A 20,427-nucleotide genomic window follows, 5' to 3' on the forward strand; every position below is an offset into this window, starting at 1 on the left:
CTTTGGGAGGCTGAAGTGGGTGGATCACGAGGTCAGGAGATCGAGACCATCCTGGCTAACACGGTGAAACCCCGTTTCTACTGAAAATACAAAAAAATTAGCCGGGCGTGGTGGCGGGCGCCTGTAGTCCCAGCTACTCGGAGAGGCTGAGGCAGGAGAATGGCGTGAACCTGGGAGGCGGAGCTTGCAGTGAGCCGAGATCACGCCACTGCACTCCAGCCTGGGCAATAGAGCAAGACTCCATCTCAAAAAAAAAAAAGAATAAATAAAATAAAATAAAATAGTAGAAGGTTTAATTTGGAATACTTCGCTCTCCATACTTGAAGAATTCGTGATAACCAGGAGTCTACAATCAAAATAACATAAATAATAAGACAAAAATAAAATTAATTTGAAGCCATAAAAAAGAATGAGTTCATATCTTTTGTGGAAACATGGATGGAGCTGGAGGCCATTATCCTTAGCAAACTATACAAGAATAGAAAACCAAATACAGCATGTTCTCACTTATAAGTGGAAGCTAAATAATGAACTCATGAACACAAAAAAAGGGAACAACAGACAATGGGGTCTCCTTTAGGGTGGAGGGTGGGAGGCCGGAAAGGAGCAGGAAAAGTAACTATTAGGTACCAAGCTTATTACCTAGGTGATGAAATAATCTGTACAACAAACCCCCATGACACAAGTTTATCTGTATAACAAACCTTCACATGTACTCTTGAACCTAAAATAAAAGTTAAAAAATACTTAATGAGTGACAATGTACATTATTTGAGGATAATTACATTAAAAGCCCAGACTTCACCACTACACAAAATATCCATGTAACAAAATTTCACTTGTGCTCCTTAAATTTATACAAATTTTTTAAAAAGTATAATAAAATAGTAGATTCTTTCTTTAGAGGTGACAAAAAGCGCCAGAGAAAATGCCTCCACATTCTGGCATTGAGATCATCTCCAGGATAAGGGTGTACTGCATGCCTGGTCAAGCCCAAGTAAATATACTCAGACCATGAATCTCAGAGATGAAACATAGGTTCCGAACAGACAAAGCCATAGAGCTTTTGACTAATGGCCCAGTGAAGACAATCTCTGCCTGTACGGTATCCACCACCTTATATTCTGTCCCAAGCCCTTCCATTTGGATGTAGGATCTGGTTCAAAGATGGATTTGAACACCATTAGACACTGCCTTGATGAAAATTCACTTCTCATTTGCTTCTCGTTTGAAACATAAATAGAAATGTAGGTCTTAGGAAGGAGGATTTCTTGAGGCCAAAAGTTAGAGACTACCCTGGCCAACATAGCAAGACCCCATCTCTATTTAAAAAAAATATACATATATATGTCTTCTCTTGGGCTCCACCCAAGAGCAACCTGGAACTAAGTTATTAGGGAACGAACTGTTCCACTTTGCTGTGAGGCAATAGATGTGGAAATTCCCTGACGAGGGGCTCTGTCCTCATACTTCCTGTGGAGCTTATTGTCGTAAGAGTATCTATCATCCTGCTAATGTGCATCAAAAGGAGACCAACGGGGCTGAGGCCGTGTCAGCACGATGGACCCCAAAGAGACCACCCTCCTGTGTCTTGGTGAGTTTCAGAGTAAAAGTGGGTTAGAGGGGAAGATAGGGAAATCCCAAAATAATCAGGGTGTCTCTTAACAGTGTGACTAGGAGATTTTAGTGGCTGCCAAGGAGATTCTGATCTCCTTAGTGGAAAGGCCATCTTTGTCAATATATCTATAACTTTGTCTCTACCCAAGCCCAAGCTAGCTTGTGGGGCTCAAGGCTTAATATTTGTATTAAACCTATAGTGTGTTATCTGGGATTCACGATGGTTCCAAGGTTCCTATCAAGGAGAGACTTAGAGGCTGGAATCTGAAAGGTAAAAATAAAGAATGAGCCTCAAAACTGTGATTGTTATGGAAGCAAAACATGATTGAACCCCATATAGAAATATGGTTACTAGTATTTTGTTGAAGATTTTTGCATTTATGTTCAACAAAGATATTATCCCGAAGTTTTCTGTTTTTGTTGTATCTCTGCCATATTTTGTTATCAGGATGATGTTGGCCTCATAGAATGAGTTGGGGAGGAGTCCCTCCTCCTGGATTTTTTCCAATAGTTTCAGTAGGAATATTACTAGCTCTTCTTGGCCAGGTGCAGTGGCTCACACCTGTAATCCCAGCACTTTGGGAGGCCGAGGCGGGTGGATCATGAGGTCAGGAGATCAAAACCATCCTGGCTAACACGGTGAAACACTGTCTCTACTAAAAATACAAAAAAATTAGCCAGGTGTGGTGGCAGGTGCCTGTAGTCCCAGCTACTCGGGAGGTTGAGGCAGGAGAATGGCATGAACCTGGGAGGCAGAGCTTGCAGTGAGCTGAGATCATGCCACTGCTCTCCAGCCTGGGCGACACGGCGAGACTCCGTCTCAAAAAAAAAAAAAAAATACTAGCTCTTCTTTGTATATCTGGTGGGATTGAGCTGTGAGTCCATCTGGTGCTGGTCTTTTTCTGGTCTGTCATTACAGAGGGTGATTTGTCATAAAGATTGGAAATGGAAGCTTGATTTTTCATAAATCTCTCTCTTCCAGTGCTCTGTTTGGGCCAGAGGATTCAGGCACAGGAAGGTAAGTGTCCTGTAAATCTCTCCCAGCCCCTTTAGACCCTCTTGGAAGCTCTAGGATAAAGAAATTGAGGAATAGCCTGAAACACAGATTCTTATTTTAGTCCCCATTCTAGTTGTTTCTGCTGTGCTTCTCTTGCATAATTTCTATCTCACTTTGTTATCTCCAAACCCTTCAGACTCATTAACACTCAGGCCTGGATTTATAGTTAGTCCTTGTCTGTGTTAGACTGTCCATGAAGGATCTGTAATTTACTGAATGCTCAAAACTGCAAGAATAAGGAAGTCAGGAGTCATCTGCCCAACATCTTTCCTTATGCTGATTCTATTTTGTTTTAGCAACGACTTCCTCCCGTCACTTCATTTTAAAGGATGCTGCCATAGTCTAACTCTACTGAACACTCTAGCATTCTATAGTACTATGCAGTACTAAGCATGAAGTAGTCTTAGTGTACTACTGAATATTCTGCCACCCCAACTACTACTGCCTTAGCCTCCTAGTGGGTGTGAGCCCCATATCCATCCATGTCTTCTGTCTTCCAGCTCCTTCTAATGCCTGAATTATTTTGTGTGTTGAACAATATTCATTCTTCCTATCCATGAGCATGGAATGTCTTTCCATTTGTTTGTGTCATCTGTGATTTCTTTGAGCAGTGTTTTGTAGTTATCCTTGCAGAGATCTTTCACCTCCCTGGTTAGCTGTATTCCCAGGTACTTTATTCTTTTTGTGATAATTGTGAATGGATTCTGTTCTTGATTTGGCTCTCAGCTTAGATGTTTTTGGTGTACAGGAATGCTACTGATTTTTGTATATTGATTTTGCATCCTGGAACTTTGCCAAAGTTGTTTATCAGATTCAGAAGTATTTCGGCAGAGACTGTGGTTTTCTAGGTATAGAATCATATCATCTGCAAACAGGGATAGTTTGACTTCCTTTCTTCCTATTTGGATGCCTTTTATTTCTTTCTCTTGCCTGATTGCTCTGGCTAGGACCTCCAGTACTATGTTCAACAGAAGTAGTGAGAGACAGCATCCATGTCTTGTGCCAGTTTTCAAGGGGAATACTTCCAGCTTTTGCCCATTCAATATGATGTTGACTGTGAGTTTGTCATACATCATTCTTATTATTTTGAAATATGTTTCTTCAATGCCTAGTTTGTCAAGGTTTTTTAGCATAAAGGGATGTTGAATTTTATCAAAAGTTCTATTGAGATAATTATGTGGTGGGGGGGTCGTTCTGTTTATGTGATGAATCACATTTAAGATTCACGTATATTGGCTGGGCGCAGAGTCTCACGCCTGTAATTACAGCACTTTGGGAGGACGAGGCGGGCGGATCACAAGGTCAAGAGATTGAGACCATCCTGGCTAACACAGTGAAACCTCATCTCCACTAAAAATTACAAAAAAATTAGTCAGGTGTGGTGGCAGGCACCTGTAGTCCCAGCTACTTGGGAGGCTGAGGCAGGAGAATGGTGTGAATCCAGGAGGCGGAGCTTGCAGTGAGCCAAGATCACGCCACTGCACTCCAGCCTTGGCGACAGAGTGAGACTCCGTCTCAAAAAAAAAAAAAAGATTTGTGTATATCGAATCAACCTTGCATCCCAGAAATAAAGCCTACCTGATGGTGGTGGACTAGCTTTCGATGTGCTGCTGGATTGTTTGCTAGTATTTTGTTGAGGATTTTTGCATTTATGTTCAACAAGGATATTGTCCTGAAGTTTTCTGGTTTTGTTGTGTCTCTGCCATGTTTTTGCCTCAAGGTGATGCTGGTCTCATAGAATGAGTTGGGGAGGCATTCCTCCTCCTGAATTTTTTCGGAAAGTTTCAGAAGGTGTAGTACCAGCTCTTCCTTATATATCTGATGGGATTCAGCTGTGAGTCTGTCTGGTACTGGGCTTTTTCTGGTCTGTAGGCTTTTCATTACTGATTCAATTTTGGAGCTCATTATTGGTCTGTTCATGAATTCCATTTGTTCTTGGTTCGATCTCAGGAGGGTGTATGTGTCCAGGAATTTCTCCATTTATTCTGGATTTTCTAGTTTGTGTGCATAGAGGTGTTCATAACATTCTCTGATGATTGTATTTCTGTGGGGTAAGTGGTAATATATCCTTTGTTGTTTCTAATTGTGTTTATCTGGATCGTCTCTCTTTTCTTCTTTATTAGTCTAACTAGTCATCTGTCTTACTAATTTTTTCAGAACTCCAACTCCTGGATGTGCTGATCTTCTGAATGGTTTTTCGTGTCTCAATCTCCTTCAGTTCAGCTCTGATTTTGGTTATTTCTTGTTTCCTACGAGCTTTGGGGTTGATTTCCTCTTGGTTCTCTTAGTCCCTCTTGTTGTGGTGTTAGGTTGTTAACTTGAACTTTTTCTAGCTTTTTGACGTGGGAGTTTAGTGCTATAAACTTCCCCCTTAACACTGCCTTAGCTGTGTCCCAGAGATTCTGCTATATTTACCCAAAAATTCCAGAACAGACTGCTTAATTTCCATGCATTGTACAGTTTTGAATGGTTTTCTTAGTATTTATTCCTATTTTTATTCCACTGTGCTCTGAAAATGTGCCTGGTAGCATTTCACTTTTCTGGATTTGCTAAGGATTGTTGTATGTCTGACTGTATGATCGACTTTAGAGTATGTGCCATGGGGCAATGAAAACAACGTAGATTCTGTTGTTTTGCAGGTGGAGAGTTCTGTAGATGTCTATCAGGTCCATTTGACCCACTGCTGAGTTCAGGTCCTGAATATCTTTGTTTGCCTCGATGATCTAATACTGTCAGCGGGATGTTAAAGTCTCCCCCTATTATTGTGTGGTTGTCTCAGTCTCTTCGTTGATCTCTCAGAACACGCTTTATGAATCTGAGTGCTTCTGTGTTAGGTGCATAATATTTAGGATAGTTAGGTCTTCATGTTCTTTTATTAATTGATTTTTTTCTTTTTCTTTTTGATTCAGCAGATGGGCTGTTACACACTCCTTAGCAGATTCCGACTTCCGTGGCCACTGTCCTGCTATGGTCTTCATGTTGAATTGAACCCTTTGCCATGATTTAATGCCCTTCTTTGCCTTTTTTGATCTTTGTTGGTATAAAGTCTGTTTTGTCTGAAATTTTAATAGCAGCACCTGCTTTTTTTTTTTTTGGCTTTCCATTTGCTTGGTAGATTTTTCTCCATTTCTTTACTTTGAGCCTATGGATGTCATTGCATATGAGATGGGTTTCTTATAGACAGCATAATGTTGAGTCTTGCTTTTGTTAGTGTCATTTTTTGCCAAGGATGTTGCCCAGGCTGGATCTTGCACGACCACACCAAAGTTCGAAGATGGAAAATGATCCACCCACCTCAGCCTCCCAAAGTGCCGGGATTACAGGCATGAGCCACCGCACCCAGCCTCTTGCTTCTTTATCCAACTTGCCACTCTCTGCATTTTAATTAGGACAATTAGCCCATATTTACATTCAAAGTTAGCATTTATATGTGCGGATTTTTTCCTGTCATCATGTTAGCTGGCTTGATTATGCAGACTTGTTTGTGTGGTTGTTTTATAGTGTCACCGGTTTATAAGTGTGTTTTCTATTGGCTGGTGATGGTCTTTTTGTTCCATATTTAGCACTCCTCTTAGAACCTCTTGTAAGGTAGGCCCAATGGTAATAAATTCCCTCGGTGTTTGCTTGTCTGAAAAGGATGTTATTTCCCCTTCACTTATGAAACTTAGTTTGGCTGGGAATGAGATTCTTGGTTGGAAATTCTTTTCATAAGAATACTAAACATAGGCCCCCAATCTCTTCTGGCTTGTAGAGTTTCTGCTGAAAGGTCTGCTGTTAGCTTGATGGCATTCCCTTTGTAGGTGACCTGCCCCTTCTTTTCTGCTGCCTTTTCACATTTTTTCTTTTTTTTTTTTTTTTTGAAACGGAGTCTCGCTCTGTTGCCCAGGCTGCCAGGCTGGAGTGCAGTGGTGCAATCTCGGCTCACTGCAAGCTCCTCCTCCCAGATTCACGCCATTCTCCTGCCTCAGCCTCCCCAGTAGCTGGGACTACAGGCGCCCACCACCACGCCCGGCTAATTTTTTGTATTTGTTTTTTAGTAGAGACGGGGTTTCACCATGTTAGCCAGGATGGTCTCAATCTCCTGACCTCGTGATCTGCCTGCCTCGGCCTCCCAAAGTGCTGGGATTACAGGCGTGGCCACCACACCCAGCCCACATTTTTTTCTTTCATTTCTACCTTGAAGAATCTGATGATTTTGTGTCTTGGGGATGCTCTTCTTGTGTAGTATTTTGGAGCGGTTCTCTTTGTTTCCTGAATTTGATTCTTGAACTCTCTAGTGATGTTGGGGAAGTTTTCATGAACAATACCCTGAAATATGTTCTCCATGTTGCTTGCTTTCTCCCCATCTCTTTCAGGGATGCCAACGGGCTATTTGGTCTCTTTACGTAATCCCATATTTCTTAGAGGTTTTGTTCATTCTTTTTTATTATTTTGTCTTCATTTTTGTCTGACTGAATTAGTTCAGAGAGCCAGTATTCATGCTCTGAGATTCTTTCTTCATTTTGCTTTATTCTGCCATTAATACTTGTGATCGCATTATGAAATCTCATAGTGTGTTTTTCAGCTCTATCAGATCTGTTTGGTTCTTTCAAAATGACCATCTCATAGATAAGCCCGTCTGTCATTTTATTGTAATCTTTAGATTCCTCGCATTGGGTTTCAACCTTCTCCTGAATCTTGATGACCTTAATTTCTATCCATATTCTGAATTCTATTTCTGTCATTTTGGCCAGGTAAAGAGCCCTTGCTGGGAAGCTCGTGTGGTAATTTGGAGGAAAGAAGACACTGCTGCTTTTTGAGTTGACAGAGTTCTTGCACTAGTTCTTTCTCATCTGTGTGGGCTAATGTTCCTTTAAGTGTGGTGCAATTTGAATTTTTTTCTTTTTTCTTTTAACTGTGTTGTAATTTGAGCACAGTCAGTAGACTTCTTTTCTGGATGGTTTCAGAGGGCTGGGGCTTCGCGCAGGGTCTTTATTTATAGCTAAATTCTTGTCTTTGGTTTCACAGGGGGGTATATTAGCAAGCATTTTTGGTGTTGAAGTTTGGGCTGCAATCCAGTAAATGATGCTTAAGCATAATGGCCGGTAGGTCATTCCTCATGATTGCCGCTGTGCTCCCTCTCACACTCTGAAAGTGTGGGCTCCTCTCCCACTCGAGTGCTGGCTGCAGATCTGGGCTCACCACTCCCAGGCTGCACATCACAGCTCTGGGGTGAGCTCAGACTTCATGTTCCCTCCGTGGCTTGGGGGCAGCAGAGGAAGGGACCTCAGCAGTGGTTGTGGCAGACAGCCTTTCACTTGTCCCCTTGGGACTTCACCCCAGAGAGATGTGGAGCCACTATCAGTCAGTGCGATGACCAAGAGTGGGGTGACTGCACTGTGGGTCCAAGATAGGGGCCCTGCTTAGCGATGAGCAGGGGGGACAGGTGGGTCACAGGGGTGACAGACTGGCCTCTTCTCCTTAGGGCAGTTTGCTGGAGGTGTGGTTAAAGCACTCAGAGTCTTTGCTCCTTCCCCAGTCTGAGGGCGGCAAGGCCAGTACCACTGCAGTGGCAGTGGCAGAGTGGCTTTCAGTTGCCTCTGGGAGCTCCGACACAGAGAAATGCGGACTCAAAGCTGCTGGGAATACCCCGCCAGAGGGTGGGGCTGCCGTGCTGTGGGTCGAGCTGGGGCTCGGTGAAGAGCAGGAGGTTGAGGGCTCACAGGGAGAGGAGACTGAGCTCCTGTCTGTATGGTGACTGTGGTGTGCTAGAAGCATGAATGAAGGCCGGGCGCGGTGGCTCACATCTGTAATTCCAGCACTTTGGGAGGCCAAGGCAGGCGGATCACGAGGTCAGGAGATCGAGGCCATCCTGGATAACACGGTGAAACCCCGTCTCTACTGAAAATACAAAAAATTAGCCAGGCGTGGTGGCGGGCGCCTGTAGTCCCAGCTACTCGGGAGGCTGAGGCAGGAGAATGGCGTGAACCCGGGAGGCGGAGCTTGCAGTGAGCGGAAATCGTGCCACTGCACTCCAGCCTGGGTGACGAGCGAGACTCCGTCTCAAATAAATAAATATAAATAAATAAATAGAAGCATGAATGAAGCCCCCAGGCTCCTTGCTTCTTCCCCAGATCACGGGCAGCAGGGGCAGAACCCTTGCCATGGCAGTGGCAGAGGGGCTGTCAGTTGCCTCTGGGAGCCACTCCGCAGGGAAACACGAAGCCACCACCAGTGAGTATGCTGAGGGCAGGGCAGCTGCTCTGCAGTCCCGAGCTGGGGGCTGTGCCTGGTAAAGTGGGCGTGGGGCTCGCAGGGAAGAGAGACTGGACTCCTCTCTGTCTGATGGCTGTGGCATAATGACCAGGCCCCCACACATGGAAAAGAATTCTGGAAACCCAAAAAGCCAGTTTGTCCCCACCACGGACTCCTTGGATTGCGTTTCAAATTTCTCCTCAATTTCGATGAGCTTCCCGGCCATCCAGATTCCGAATTCTATATTCCTCATTTCATTCATCTCAGTGTAGCTAAGAAACAGATTTCCGGGGGACTATCGAGTTGCCAGAGTTCTTGCGTTGATTTTTTTTTCTTTTTTGTGACAGAGTCTTACTCCATCGCCCCAGCTGGAGTGCAGTGGCGTGATCTCAGCTCACTGCTGCAACCTTCACCTCCTGGGTTCAAGCGATTCTCCTGTCTCAGCCCCCCGAGTAGCCGGGATTACAGGTGTGTGCCACCACACCCAGCTAATTTTTGTATGTTTAGTAGAGCCTGGGTTTTGTCACGTTGGTCAGGCTGGTCTTGAGCTCTTGATCTCCGGTGATCCACCCACCTTGGCCTCCCAAAGTGCTGGGATAACAGGTGTGAGCCACCGCGCTCGGGCTTGGTGTTGATTCTTTCTCTTGTGTGAGGGCTGGTGTTCCTTTAACTGTGATGTCAGTTGACTACAGTCACTTGGCTTCATTTCTGGGTGTTTTCAGATGCCAGGACTCTGCACAAAGTCTTTATTTGTGGCTGGATTTTTCCCTTCGTTGTATACTGGCAAAATATTTCAGTGTTGTATTTTGAAGTGTGATCCAGTAGGTGGCACTTAAAAGGGGTGGCCAGCATACAGGATCTTAGCCACAAGCCTCTTTTGTAGTTTCGTTTTGTTTTCTGTTTTGTTTTTTGACACAGGGTCTTGCTCTGTCGCCCAGGCTGGAGCGCAGTGGCACAATCTCGGCTCACTGCAGCCTCTACCTATCAGGCTAAGTGATCCTCCTGCCTCAGCCTCCTGAGTAGCTGGGACTACAAGCACACACCACCATAAAGGGAAAATTTTTGTAATTTTTTTTTTTTTTTTTTTTTGTAGAGATGGGGTTTCACCATGTTTACCAGGCTGGTCTCAAACTCCTGGGCCCAAGCGATCTGCCTGCCTTGGCCCTCTAACTCTTCTATTTTGACAACGTCGGCAGTAGTGCTCTGTGGTTGTGGGGAGGGGTGACTCCCTCACCTGGTCCATTCTTGGGCCTTGGAGGAGCCTCCTACGATCACTGGCTCTGCACCCACCGTTTCCTTTGTTAGGACTGTTCTGCCCACGGGGCTCCCTCAGGCAGGGCATGGTGGGCAGACAGGCTGTATCCTTCCCCAGCCAGCCCTATGGAGGGAGGACCACCCCGCTCCTCTGCAAGCTGATGAAATCAGGTGTTTCAGCCCTCTGAGCGTTCTGAGTATGAGGGCTTCTCATGGCTCGGTCGCCAGCTAATGTGGTGAGTCCTTCTCTGCAAGGGTGGTTGCAGCCACCTGATCTGCCACCTCAGTGCTTCCCAGGGGAACACAGAGCTGCGGGACACGGTGGCTCACACCTGTAATCCCAGCACTTTGGGAGAACGAGGCGGGCAGATCACGAAGTCAGGAGACTGAGACCATCCTGGATAACATGGTGAAACCCCGTCTCTACTAAAAATACAAAAAAAATTAGCAGGGCGTGGCAGCAGGCACCTGTAGTCCCAGCTACTCGGGAGGCTGAGGCAGAAGAATGGCGTGAACCCGGGAGGCAGAGCTTGCAGTGAGCCGAGATCGTGCCACTGCCCTCCAGCCTGGGCAACAAAGTGAGACTTCATCTCAAAAAAAAAGAACGAAAAGAAAAGAAAAACACAGAGCTGCACACCCCACAGAGTTGAGGCAGAAGGGGGTCTGCAGTGCTGGAAGACCCAGCAAGCCTGGCCCCTCTGGCTGCAAGTGGCAGGGGTGGGTGGAGTCACCCACTTCACCATCTGGGTGCTTTCCAGGGAAGCATGGAGCCACGGCCCCCAGCAGAGTTCAGGCAGAAGCTGGGCCACTGTGCTGGAAACTGGCCTTGAGCCTTGTCGAGTGAGGGCAGGTGGAGCCATCTCACTGCTCCCACGCACCGTGCCCATGGCCTCTGCTGGGGCTGTGTTAATGGCACTGGACTGCTCTGGGGTCAAGGCCTGTGGAGGTCCCCATGGCTTCAGTGTTGCCTCTGCAGAAACCCCAGTTGCAGCCGGGTGCAGTGGCTCACGCTTGTAATCCCAGCACTTTGGGAGGCTGAGGCAGGTAAGATCACTTGAAGTGAGGAGTTCAAGACCAGCCTGGCCAACATGGTGAAACCCCGTTTCTACTAAAAATACAAAAATTATCCAGGCATGGTGGTGGGCACCTGTAATCCCAGCTACTCAGGAGGCTGAGGCAGGAGAATTGCTTGAACCCGGGAGGCAGAGGTTGCAGTGAGCTGAGATTGTACCACTGCACCGCAGCCTGGGCAACAAAGCGAGACTCTGTCTCGAAAAATAATAACAATAAAAAATAAAGATGGCAACCACAGACACTGGAGGCTACCAGACGGGGAGGAAGAAAGGGGGTTGAAAAACTGCCTATTGGGTACTATGCTCAGTACCTGGGTGACAGGATCAATCGTACCCCAAACCTCAGCATCATAAATTATTTTAAACTTTCTCTTTTTTTAATTTTTTTTTTTTTATTGAGACAGGAGTCTCACTCTGTCGCCCAGGCTGGAGTGCAGTGGCGTGATCTCGGCTCACTGCAGGCTCCGCCTCCCGGGTTCACGCCATTCTCCTGCCTCAGCCTCCCGAGTAGCTGGGACTACAGGCGCCCGCCACCACGCCCAGCTAATTTTTTGTATTTTCAGTAGAGACGGGGTTTCACCGTGTTAGCCAGGATGGTCTCGATACCCTGACGTCGTGATCCACCCGCCTCGGCCTCCCAAAGTGCTGGGAATACAGGCGTGAGCCACTGCGCCCGGCCTAAATTTTTCTTTAAATAAAGAATGATAGATTCTTCACACCCTAATGTATTTTTACTTCCCCCACAGAGAAGGAAAGGAATAGCTTCCCAATGGCCAGCCACCTCAGTCTGGGCTTTATTTTCTTCCAGGGAACTCTCCCATGCCTTTCATATCTGCCAAATCAAGTCCTGTGATTCCCTTGGGTGGATCTGTGAAAATCGAGTGCCAGGCCATTCGTGACGCTTACCTGACCCAGCTGATGATCCTGAAAAACTCCACGTACCAAGAGATAGGCAGAAGACTGAAGTTTTGGAATGAGACCAATCCTGAGTTCATCGTTCACCACATGGATGTGAACAAGGCAGGGCGCTATCAGTGCCAATATAGGATAGGGCACTACAGGTTCCGGTACAGTGACACCCTGGAGCTGGTAGTGACCGGTAAGGAGACATCCAGGGTCCACAGCCCTGGTGTGATTTTTTTCTTATTTTTAACAGAGTATTTTTCAAGAAGTTTTACATTTCCAAACAAAAAAAAAATTGATGATTGCTTCAGAGAGTTCTCAGCTATCTGGCACCCCACTTCTCTCAGAGTTAACATCTTACATTAGTATGGCACATTTCTTACCATTAATGAACAAATATCGACACATTCTCAGCTAGAGTCTATAGCTTATCTACATTTTGTTAGTTTTTACCCGATAGTCTTTCTCTGTTCCAGGATCCCAGTCAAGATTTCACATTATGGCCAGGCATGGTGGCTCACGCCTGTAATCCCAGCACTTAGGGAAGCCCACGCAGGTGGATCACCCGAGGTCAGGAGTTCGAGACCAGCCTGGCCAACATGGTGAATTCCCCGTCTCTACTGAAAATGCAGCAATCACTGGGCGCGGTGGCTCACGCCTGTAATCCCAGCACTTTTGGTGGCTGAGGCGAGTGGATCAACTGAGGTCAGGAGTTCGAGACCAGCCTGGCCAACACAGTGAAACCCCATCTCTACTAAAAATGGAAAAAATTGGCCGGGCCTGGTGGCACATGCCTGTAATCCCAGCTACTCGGGAGACTGAGGTGGGAGAATCACTTGAACTCAGGAGGCAGAGGTTGCAGTGAGCCGAGATCACGCCACTGCACTCCAGTCTGGGTGACAGAGTGAGACTCCGTCTCACACACACACACAAAAAGATTTCACATTGCATTCAGGTGTCATGTATCTTTTTTTTTTTTTTTTTTTGAGACAAAGTCTCGCTCTGTCGCTCAGGCTGGAGTGCAGTAGCGCGATCTTGGCTCACTGCAAGCTCCGCCTCCCGGGTTCCTGCCATTCTCCTGCCTCAGCCTCCCGAGTAGCTGGGACTACAGGCGCCCGCCACCACACCAGGCTAATTTTTTGTATTTTTAGTAGAGACGGGGTTTCACCGTGTTAGCCAGGATGGTCTTGATCTCCTGACCTCGTGATCCACCCGCCTGGCCTCCCAAAGTGCTGGGATTACAGGCACGAGCCACCGCGCCCGGCCTCCCACAGTGCTGGGATTCCAGGTGTGAGCCACCGCGCCCGGCAGGTGTCACATATCTTTAGGTTTGTCTTGGCTGTCACAGCTTCTCAGATGTTGCTGGTTTTCCATGACCTTGTCAGTTTTGAGAGTAGTGGTCCATTATTTTCAAGGAAACTCCCACTACTGGAAATTGTCCGATGTTTTGCTCATGGCCAGACTGAGTTGTGGGTTATTGCAGGGAAGACCACAGAAGCAAAGTGCCATTTCATCGCCTCATAGCAAAGGTTTAAACTGTCCGTGGGAATATGACTGTGGATGTTGAGCTGGCTGTTGTTGAAAGCCTGGCTGAAGTGGTAACTGTGGCCAGGCACCATGGCTCGTGCCTGTAATTCCAGCACTTTGGGAGCCTGGGCGCTGTGGCTCACGCCTGTATTCCCAGCACTTTGAGAGGCCGAGAGGGGCAGATCACTTAAGCCCAGGAGACCAGCCTGGGCAACATATTAAGACTCCATCTGTACAAAAAAATCAAAAACTTAGCTGGGCATGGTGGCACCCACCTTGAGAGGCTGAGATGGTGGGATCACTTGAGCCTGGGAGGTCGAGGCTGCAGTGAGCCGTGATTATGCCACTGCCCTCAGCCTGGGCGACAGAGTAAGACCCTCTCCAAAATAAATAAATAAATATTTAAAAAGAAAAAAGAGGCTGGGCACTGTGGTTCACGCCTGTAATCCCAGCACTTTGGGAGGCTGTGACAGGTGGATCACCTGAGGTCAGGGATTCAAGACCAGCCTGACCAACATGGTGAAACCTCATCTCTACTAAAAATACAAAAATTAGCTGGGCGTGGTGGCGGGTGCCTGTAATCCCAGCTACTCGGGAGGCTGAGGCAGGAGACTCACTTGAACCTCGGAGGTGGAGGTTGCAGTGAGACGAGATTGTGCCACTGCACTGCAGCCTCAGTGACAGAGCGAGACACCAGCTCAAAAAACAATAATAGGTCGGGCGCAGTGGCTCATGCCTGTAATCCCAGCACTTTGGGAGGCCAAGGTGGGCAGATATCCTGAGGTCAGGAGTTCGAGACCAGCTTGACCAACATGGAGAGACCCTGTCTCTACTAAAAATACAAAAATTAGCTGGACGTGTTGGTATGCACCTGTAATCCCAGCTTCTCAGGAGGCTGAGGCAGGAGAATCGCTTGAACCCAGGAGGCGGAGGTTGCAGTGAGCTGAGATCGCGCCACTGCACTCCAGCTTGGGCAACAAGAGCGAAACTCCGTCTCAAAAAAATATATGATAACAATAATAAGAAGAAGAAAAGAATAAAGGAGAAAAGGTCTTGCTAATAGCTCACTCTTTTCTCCCTTAGGCTTGTATGGCAAACCCTTCCTCTCTGCGGATCGGGGTCTGGTGTTGATGCCGGGAGAGAATATTTCCCTCACGTGCAGCTCAGCACACATCCCATTTGATAGATTTTCACTGGCCAAGGAGGGAGAACTTTCTCTGCCACAGCACCAAAGTGGGGAACACCCGGCCAACTTCTCTTTGGGTCTTGTGGACCTCAATGTCTCAGGGATCTACAGGTGCTACGGCTGGTACAACAGGAGCCCCTACCTGTGGTCCTTCCCCAGTAACGCCCTGGAGCTTGCGGTCACAGGTAGGTACCGCCCAGTCCAGCCCTGTGTCTGGGCTGGCTGTCCAGGGCCTTGTCACTGCGCAGGAATAGGAAGAGGTGCACTGAGAGTAAAGTGAAGACAGGCAAAGACTCACCCACTCCAGGACAGTGGAGAGAGACCGGCTTCCAGGACAGTGGAGAGAGAACGGCTTCCCCACCACACTTTCCATTTTCACTTCCTCGCTAGGGCTCTCCAGACAGTGTGCACTGAAAACTTATGGTCTATGGAGAAAAGAAGGGCTAACGCATTTCGTTTTATTTTATTTTATTAATTATATGTTCCGGGATGGAGTCTTGCTCGTTCCCCAAGGCTGGAGTGCAGTGGCACGATCTCGACTCACTGCAACTCTCACCTCCTGGGTTCAAGCAATTCTCCTGCCTCAGCCTCCTGAGTAGCTGGGACCACACAGACAGGGTTTCACCATATTGGCCAGGCTGGTCTTGAATTCCCGACCTTGTGATCCACCCGCCTCAGCCTCCCAAAGTGCTGGGATTACAGGCGTGAGCCACCGCGCCCGGCCAAGAAGGGCTAACTTTTAGAGTCACATGTTTATGGGCTGTGTTGAGACAGTAGACACCAGGATCAACCTTGGCTAGCACACCTCTCCTTTCCAGTTGCAGCTGGAAATCCTTGAACTCGCCGACAGTACTAGAATCCACCATGAGTGATCAAATGGGGACTGAGGGGTCATAGGAAAGACTTTTAAAACCTCTATCATGAGCCCCATTTTTATTTTATTCATTTATTTATTTTGAGACAGAATCTCATTCTGTTGCCCAGGCTGGAGTGCAGTGGTGCAATCTCTGCTCACACTGCAACCTCCACCTCCCAGGTTGAAGCAATTCTCATGCGTCAGCCTCCTAAGTAACTGGGACCAGAGGCGTGCACCACCGCACCAGGCTACTTTGTGTATTTTTAGTAGAGACGGAGTTTTGCCATGTTGCCCAGGCTAGTCTCAAACTCCTGGCCTCAAGTGATCTGTCTGCCTCGGCCTCACAAAATGCTGGGATTACAGGCGTGAGCCACCTCACGTGGTGGTGAAGACTCTAAAGGCTCTTCTCAGACCAGCCTTTGTCCTGAAGTTCACATGCCTGTGTCCAGTTGTCTCCCCAGCATCTTTTCAGGAGTTCCATGGACTCGCCCCTTCATTATCCAGGGTTAAGCTGCAGATATTCTTTTCTTTTTTTGAGACAGAGCCTCACTCTGTCACCCAGGCTGGAGTGCAGTGGCGCAGTCTCGGCTCACTGCAACCTCCATCTCCCGGGTTCACGCCATTCTCCTCCCTCAGCCTCCCGAGTAGTTGGGACTACAGGCACCCGCCACCAGGCCCAGCTAATTTTTTGTATTTTTAGTAGAGACGGGGTTTCACCATGTTAGCCAGGATGGTCTCGATCTCCTGACCTCATGATCCACCCGCCTCGGCCTCCCAAAGTGCTGGGATTACAGGCATGAGCTACCGTGCCCGGCCAAGCTGCAGATATTCTTATTAGGATTCCACCTTGTTCTAGTGTTGTTGTAGAGATATGATTAGATATTTAGTGAAATCACCAAGTGAGGAGAGAATGAAAACACAACCTGCCTGCCCGGGCGTGGTGGCGGGAGCCTGTGGTCCCAGCTACTCAGGAGGCTGAGGCAGGAGAATCACTTGAACCCAGGAGGCAGCCGTTGCAGTGAGCCAAGATCGTGCCATTGCACTCCAGCCTCGGTGACAAAACGAGACTCCATCTCAAAAAAAAAAAAAAAAAAAACTGCTGCGCATGGTGGCTCACGCCTGTAATCCGAGCACATTGGGAGGCTGAGGTGGCTGGATCACCTGAGGTCGGGAGTTCAAGACCAGCCTGGCCAACATGGTGAAACCCCATCTCTACTAAAAATATAAAAATTAGCCAGGCGTGGTGGTGGTGGTTGGCACCTGTAATCCCAGCTACTTGGGAAGCTGAGGCAAGAGAATCCCTTGACCGGGGAAGTGGAGGTTGCAGTGAGCCAAGATCACGCCACTACACTCCAGTGTGGGCAACAGAGTGAGACTCCGTCTCAAAAAAAAAAAAAAAAAAAAAACACACAACCTGCCCATAATCACCTCCTTCCCAGTTTATGGAACTTCCCCGGGAAGTACAGTTCCTTGCCCGTGGACACAGTCTTGCTGACTGATCAGTGTGGTGCTGGCGAAGCGTGAGCTCATTGAGGGGATGCCTGAGGGAGTCACATTTTGGCAAGCGAACAGGGAAATGAGCTCCCGTTTCAGGGCTCTGGGGTTGGGATGGAATGGAACACAACCACCAACCATTCATCTCCGTGAATTGTGTCTCCAGACTCCATAAACCAAGATTACACGACGCAGAACTTGATCCGCATGGCCGTGGCAGGACTGGTCCTCGTGACTCTCTTGGCCATACTGGTTGAAAATTGGCACAGCCATAAGGCGCTGAACAAGGAAGCTTCGGCAGATGTGGCTGAACTGAGCTGGAACCAACAGATGTGTCAGCCAGGATTGACCTTTGCACGAACACCAAGTGTCTGCAAGTAAACACCTGGAGGTGAAGGCAGAGAGGAGTCGGGACTGTGGAGTCCAACAAAGCTACTTGAAGGACGCAAGAGAGAAAAGTGCACTAAGAAGCTGGAATCTACTTTCTTTTTTTTTTTTTTTTTTTTCTGAGGCAGAGTCTCGCTCTGTTGCCCAGGCTGGAGTGCAGTGGCGCGATCTCGGCTCACTGCAAGCTCCGCCTCCCGGGTTCACACCATTCTCCTGCCTCAGCCTCCTGAGTAGCTGGGACCACAGGCGCCCACCACCACGCCCGGCTAATTTTTTGTATTTTTAGTAGAGCTGGGGTTTCATCGTGTTAGCTAGGATGGCCTCGATCTCCTGATCTCATGATCCGCCCCCCTTGGCCTCCCAAAGTGCTGGGACTACAGGCATGAGCCACCGCACCTGGCCAGATGCATTTTTGAACCAATCAAATGGTGTTTTCTTATGCAGGACTGATCGATTTGCACCCACCTTTCCGAACATCAGTGATGGTTTTCCATCTTATTTGTCTTCTGATTTTTTATATCCTGTTTAATTTCTTCCTTCATTGTTCTTCTCTTTTTTTTATTTTATTTATTTTTATTTTTATTTTTATCTGAGACAGTCTCACTCTGTTGCCCAGGCTAGAGTGCAGTGGCACGATCTCGGCTCACTGCAACCTCTGCCTCCTGGGTTCAAGCGATTCTCCTGTCTCGGCCTCCCAAGTAGCTGGGATTACAGGCGCACACCATCACGCCCAGCTAATTTTTTTATATTTTTAGTAGAGACAGGGTTTCATCATGTTGGCCAGGCTGGTCTCAAACTCCTGACCTCGTGATCCACCCACCTCGGCCTCCCAAAGTGCTGGGATTACAGACGTGAGCCACGGTGCCCGTTCTTCTTTTTATATTTTTAAATGTGTCTTCCCCAAATATAAATGGTTGGTAAGCATGCCAAATATACTCAGTAACCCCCCTCCTTTATTTTTTTTTGTTGAAGTGAGGCTCTCCCTATGTTGCCTAAGCTGGTCTTGAACTCCTGGTCTCAAGCAATCCTCCTACCTCAGCTTCCTGCTGTGTTCATCTACAAATTGATAAGAGTGAAAGTCAGAATCCTACAGGGGGATTACCCTATTTATTTCACAAACCTTGTTTCTACGGGATTTTCATACAAGGAATACTGGCATGTGTTTCACCTCATTAATTTATTTTTTCACTTAGTCTTCATAATATTCACATACATTACCAAGTGTGCAAACATTAAATTCTTGTGTACAAAACTCAAATGGTCTTCCAGATAATTCCCCATTCTTTTTTCTTATAAATTTTCACAGCTTCACCCTTGACAGACTTTACTCAAAGGAAATCTAAGTTGGTCATATGTGGCTCTTTCACTGATTACTATTTACTTCATTGTCCAGTAGTTAATGTATGAAAATATAATTATAAAATGTAAGGGTCCTACTTCCAGTGAAACTGGAGGGACTTAGGCCCACTTTTATCCTTTACTGAGAGCTTATCTCTATTTGATAAAATTTCTACTGTATTCTTGGCTTAACTCACGTCGTGATAAAAAAAATGCAAAGTATTTCTAATTTTCTTTATTGACTGCTTTTCACACTTTATACAAGTTCTGGCCCACATCTTCAGTTTGTTCTGAATTTTTTTTTTTTTTTTTTTTTTGAGACGGAGTCTTGCTCTGTCACCCAGGCTCGAGTGCAGTGGCGCGATCTCGGCTCACCGCAACCTCCGCCTCCCAGGTTCAAGCAATTCTCCTACCTCAGCCTCCCGAGTAGCTGGGATTACAGGCGCACACCGCTACGCCCAGCTAAGTTTTTGTATTTTAGTAGAGATGGGGTTTTGCCATGTTGGCCAGGCTGGTCTCAAACTCCTGACCTCAAGTGATCCGCCCACCTTGGCCTCCCAAAGTGCTGGGATTACAGGCGTGAGTCATTGCACCTGTCCAGTTTGTTCTGAATTTATCAGCAAAACTGAACCCTCTTATGTCCTCCTGTATAAGAGCTTTACACTTAGAATTCTACCCCTTATTATTAATGGTTATCTCTCAATTTACCACATATTCCACTATATATTTGTGCTTCTATTTTTTCCAGCATTGAAATTTCAGTCAGTATTAACACATGCTTTCCCCATTATTGAGAAAAATCTTCTCTTCTCACAAAACCATGACACACTTTTGTTGTTGTTGTTGTTGTTGTTGTTGTTGAGATGGAGTCTCGCTCTGTCACCCAGGCTGGAGTGCAGTGGCACGATCTCCGCTCACTACAAGCTCCGCCTCCCGGGTTCATGCCGTTCTCCTGCCTCAGCCTCCCGAGTAGCTGGGACTACAGATGCCCGCCACCACGCCCGGCTAATTTTTGTTGTATTTTTTAGTAGAGATGGGGTTTCACCATGTTAGCCAGGATGGTCTCAATCTCCTGACCTTGTGATCTGCCCGCCTCAGCTTCCCAAAGTGCTGGGATTACAGGCGTAAGCCGCCACGCCTGGCCAACTGTGACACATTTTAAAATGTCGCATGTCTCAAATACACTTATTAAAATAGCTCAAATGAGAATCTCTGTTGGGTTATCTCAGCACTTTGAGCTACTTAGTCTATTGGTTTATCTCTTTGTATTCATCATGAGGTCTAAAAAACACACAATATTGAACGTATTTATTGAAAATTACGAATAAACTGACAAATAAAATGTTAGTGATTGGGCTAGATTAAATAAAGGGAAAGTGGCCGGGCGTGGTGGCTCACACTTGTAATCCCAGCACTTTGGGAGGCCGAGGCGGGCAGATCACCTGAGGTCAGGAGTTCGAAACCAGCCTGACCAACATGGAGAAACCCTGTCACTACTAAA

At 46.9% G+C, this 20,427-nt stretch overlaps 1 protein-coding gene across 1 annotated transcript; it reads left to right on the forward strand.

Annotated features, from left to right (window-relative positions):
* Positions 1-1,560: 1,560 nt before the first annotated feature.
* On the forward strand, positions 1,561-19,148 carry FCAR (Fc alpha receptor). The gene is made up of 9 exons (XM_058425787.1): positions 1,561-1,594; positions 2,600-2,635; positions 7,809-7,885; positions 8,193-8,402; positions 8,788-8,945; positions 9,303-9,376; positions 12,044-12,334; positions 14,749-15,036; positions 17,368-19,148. The coding sequence occupies exons 1-9, from the start codon at positions 1,561-1,563 to the stop codon at positions 17,580-17,582; spliced, it is 1,383 nt and encodes a 460-aa protein (XP_058281770.1). The 3' UTR covers positions 17,583-19,148.
* The last annotated feature ends 1,279 nt before the right edge of the window (positions 19,149-20,427 follow it).

Source organism: Hylobates moloch, unplaced genomic scaffold (genome assembly GCF_009828535.3).
Source record: "Hylobates moloch isolate HMO894 unplaced genomic scaffold, HMol_V3 SCAFFOLD_12, whole genome shotgun sequence".
In the NCBI taxonomy this organism is placed as follows: Eukaryota; Metazoa; Chordata; class Mammalia; order Primates; family Hylobatidae; genus Hylobates; species Hylobates moloch.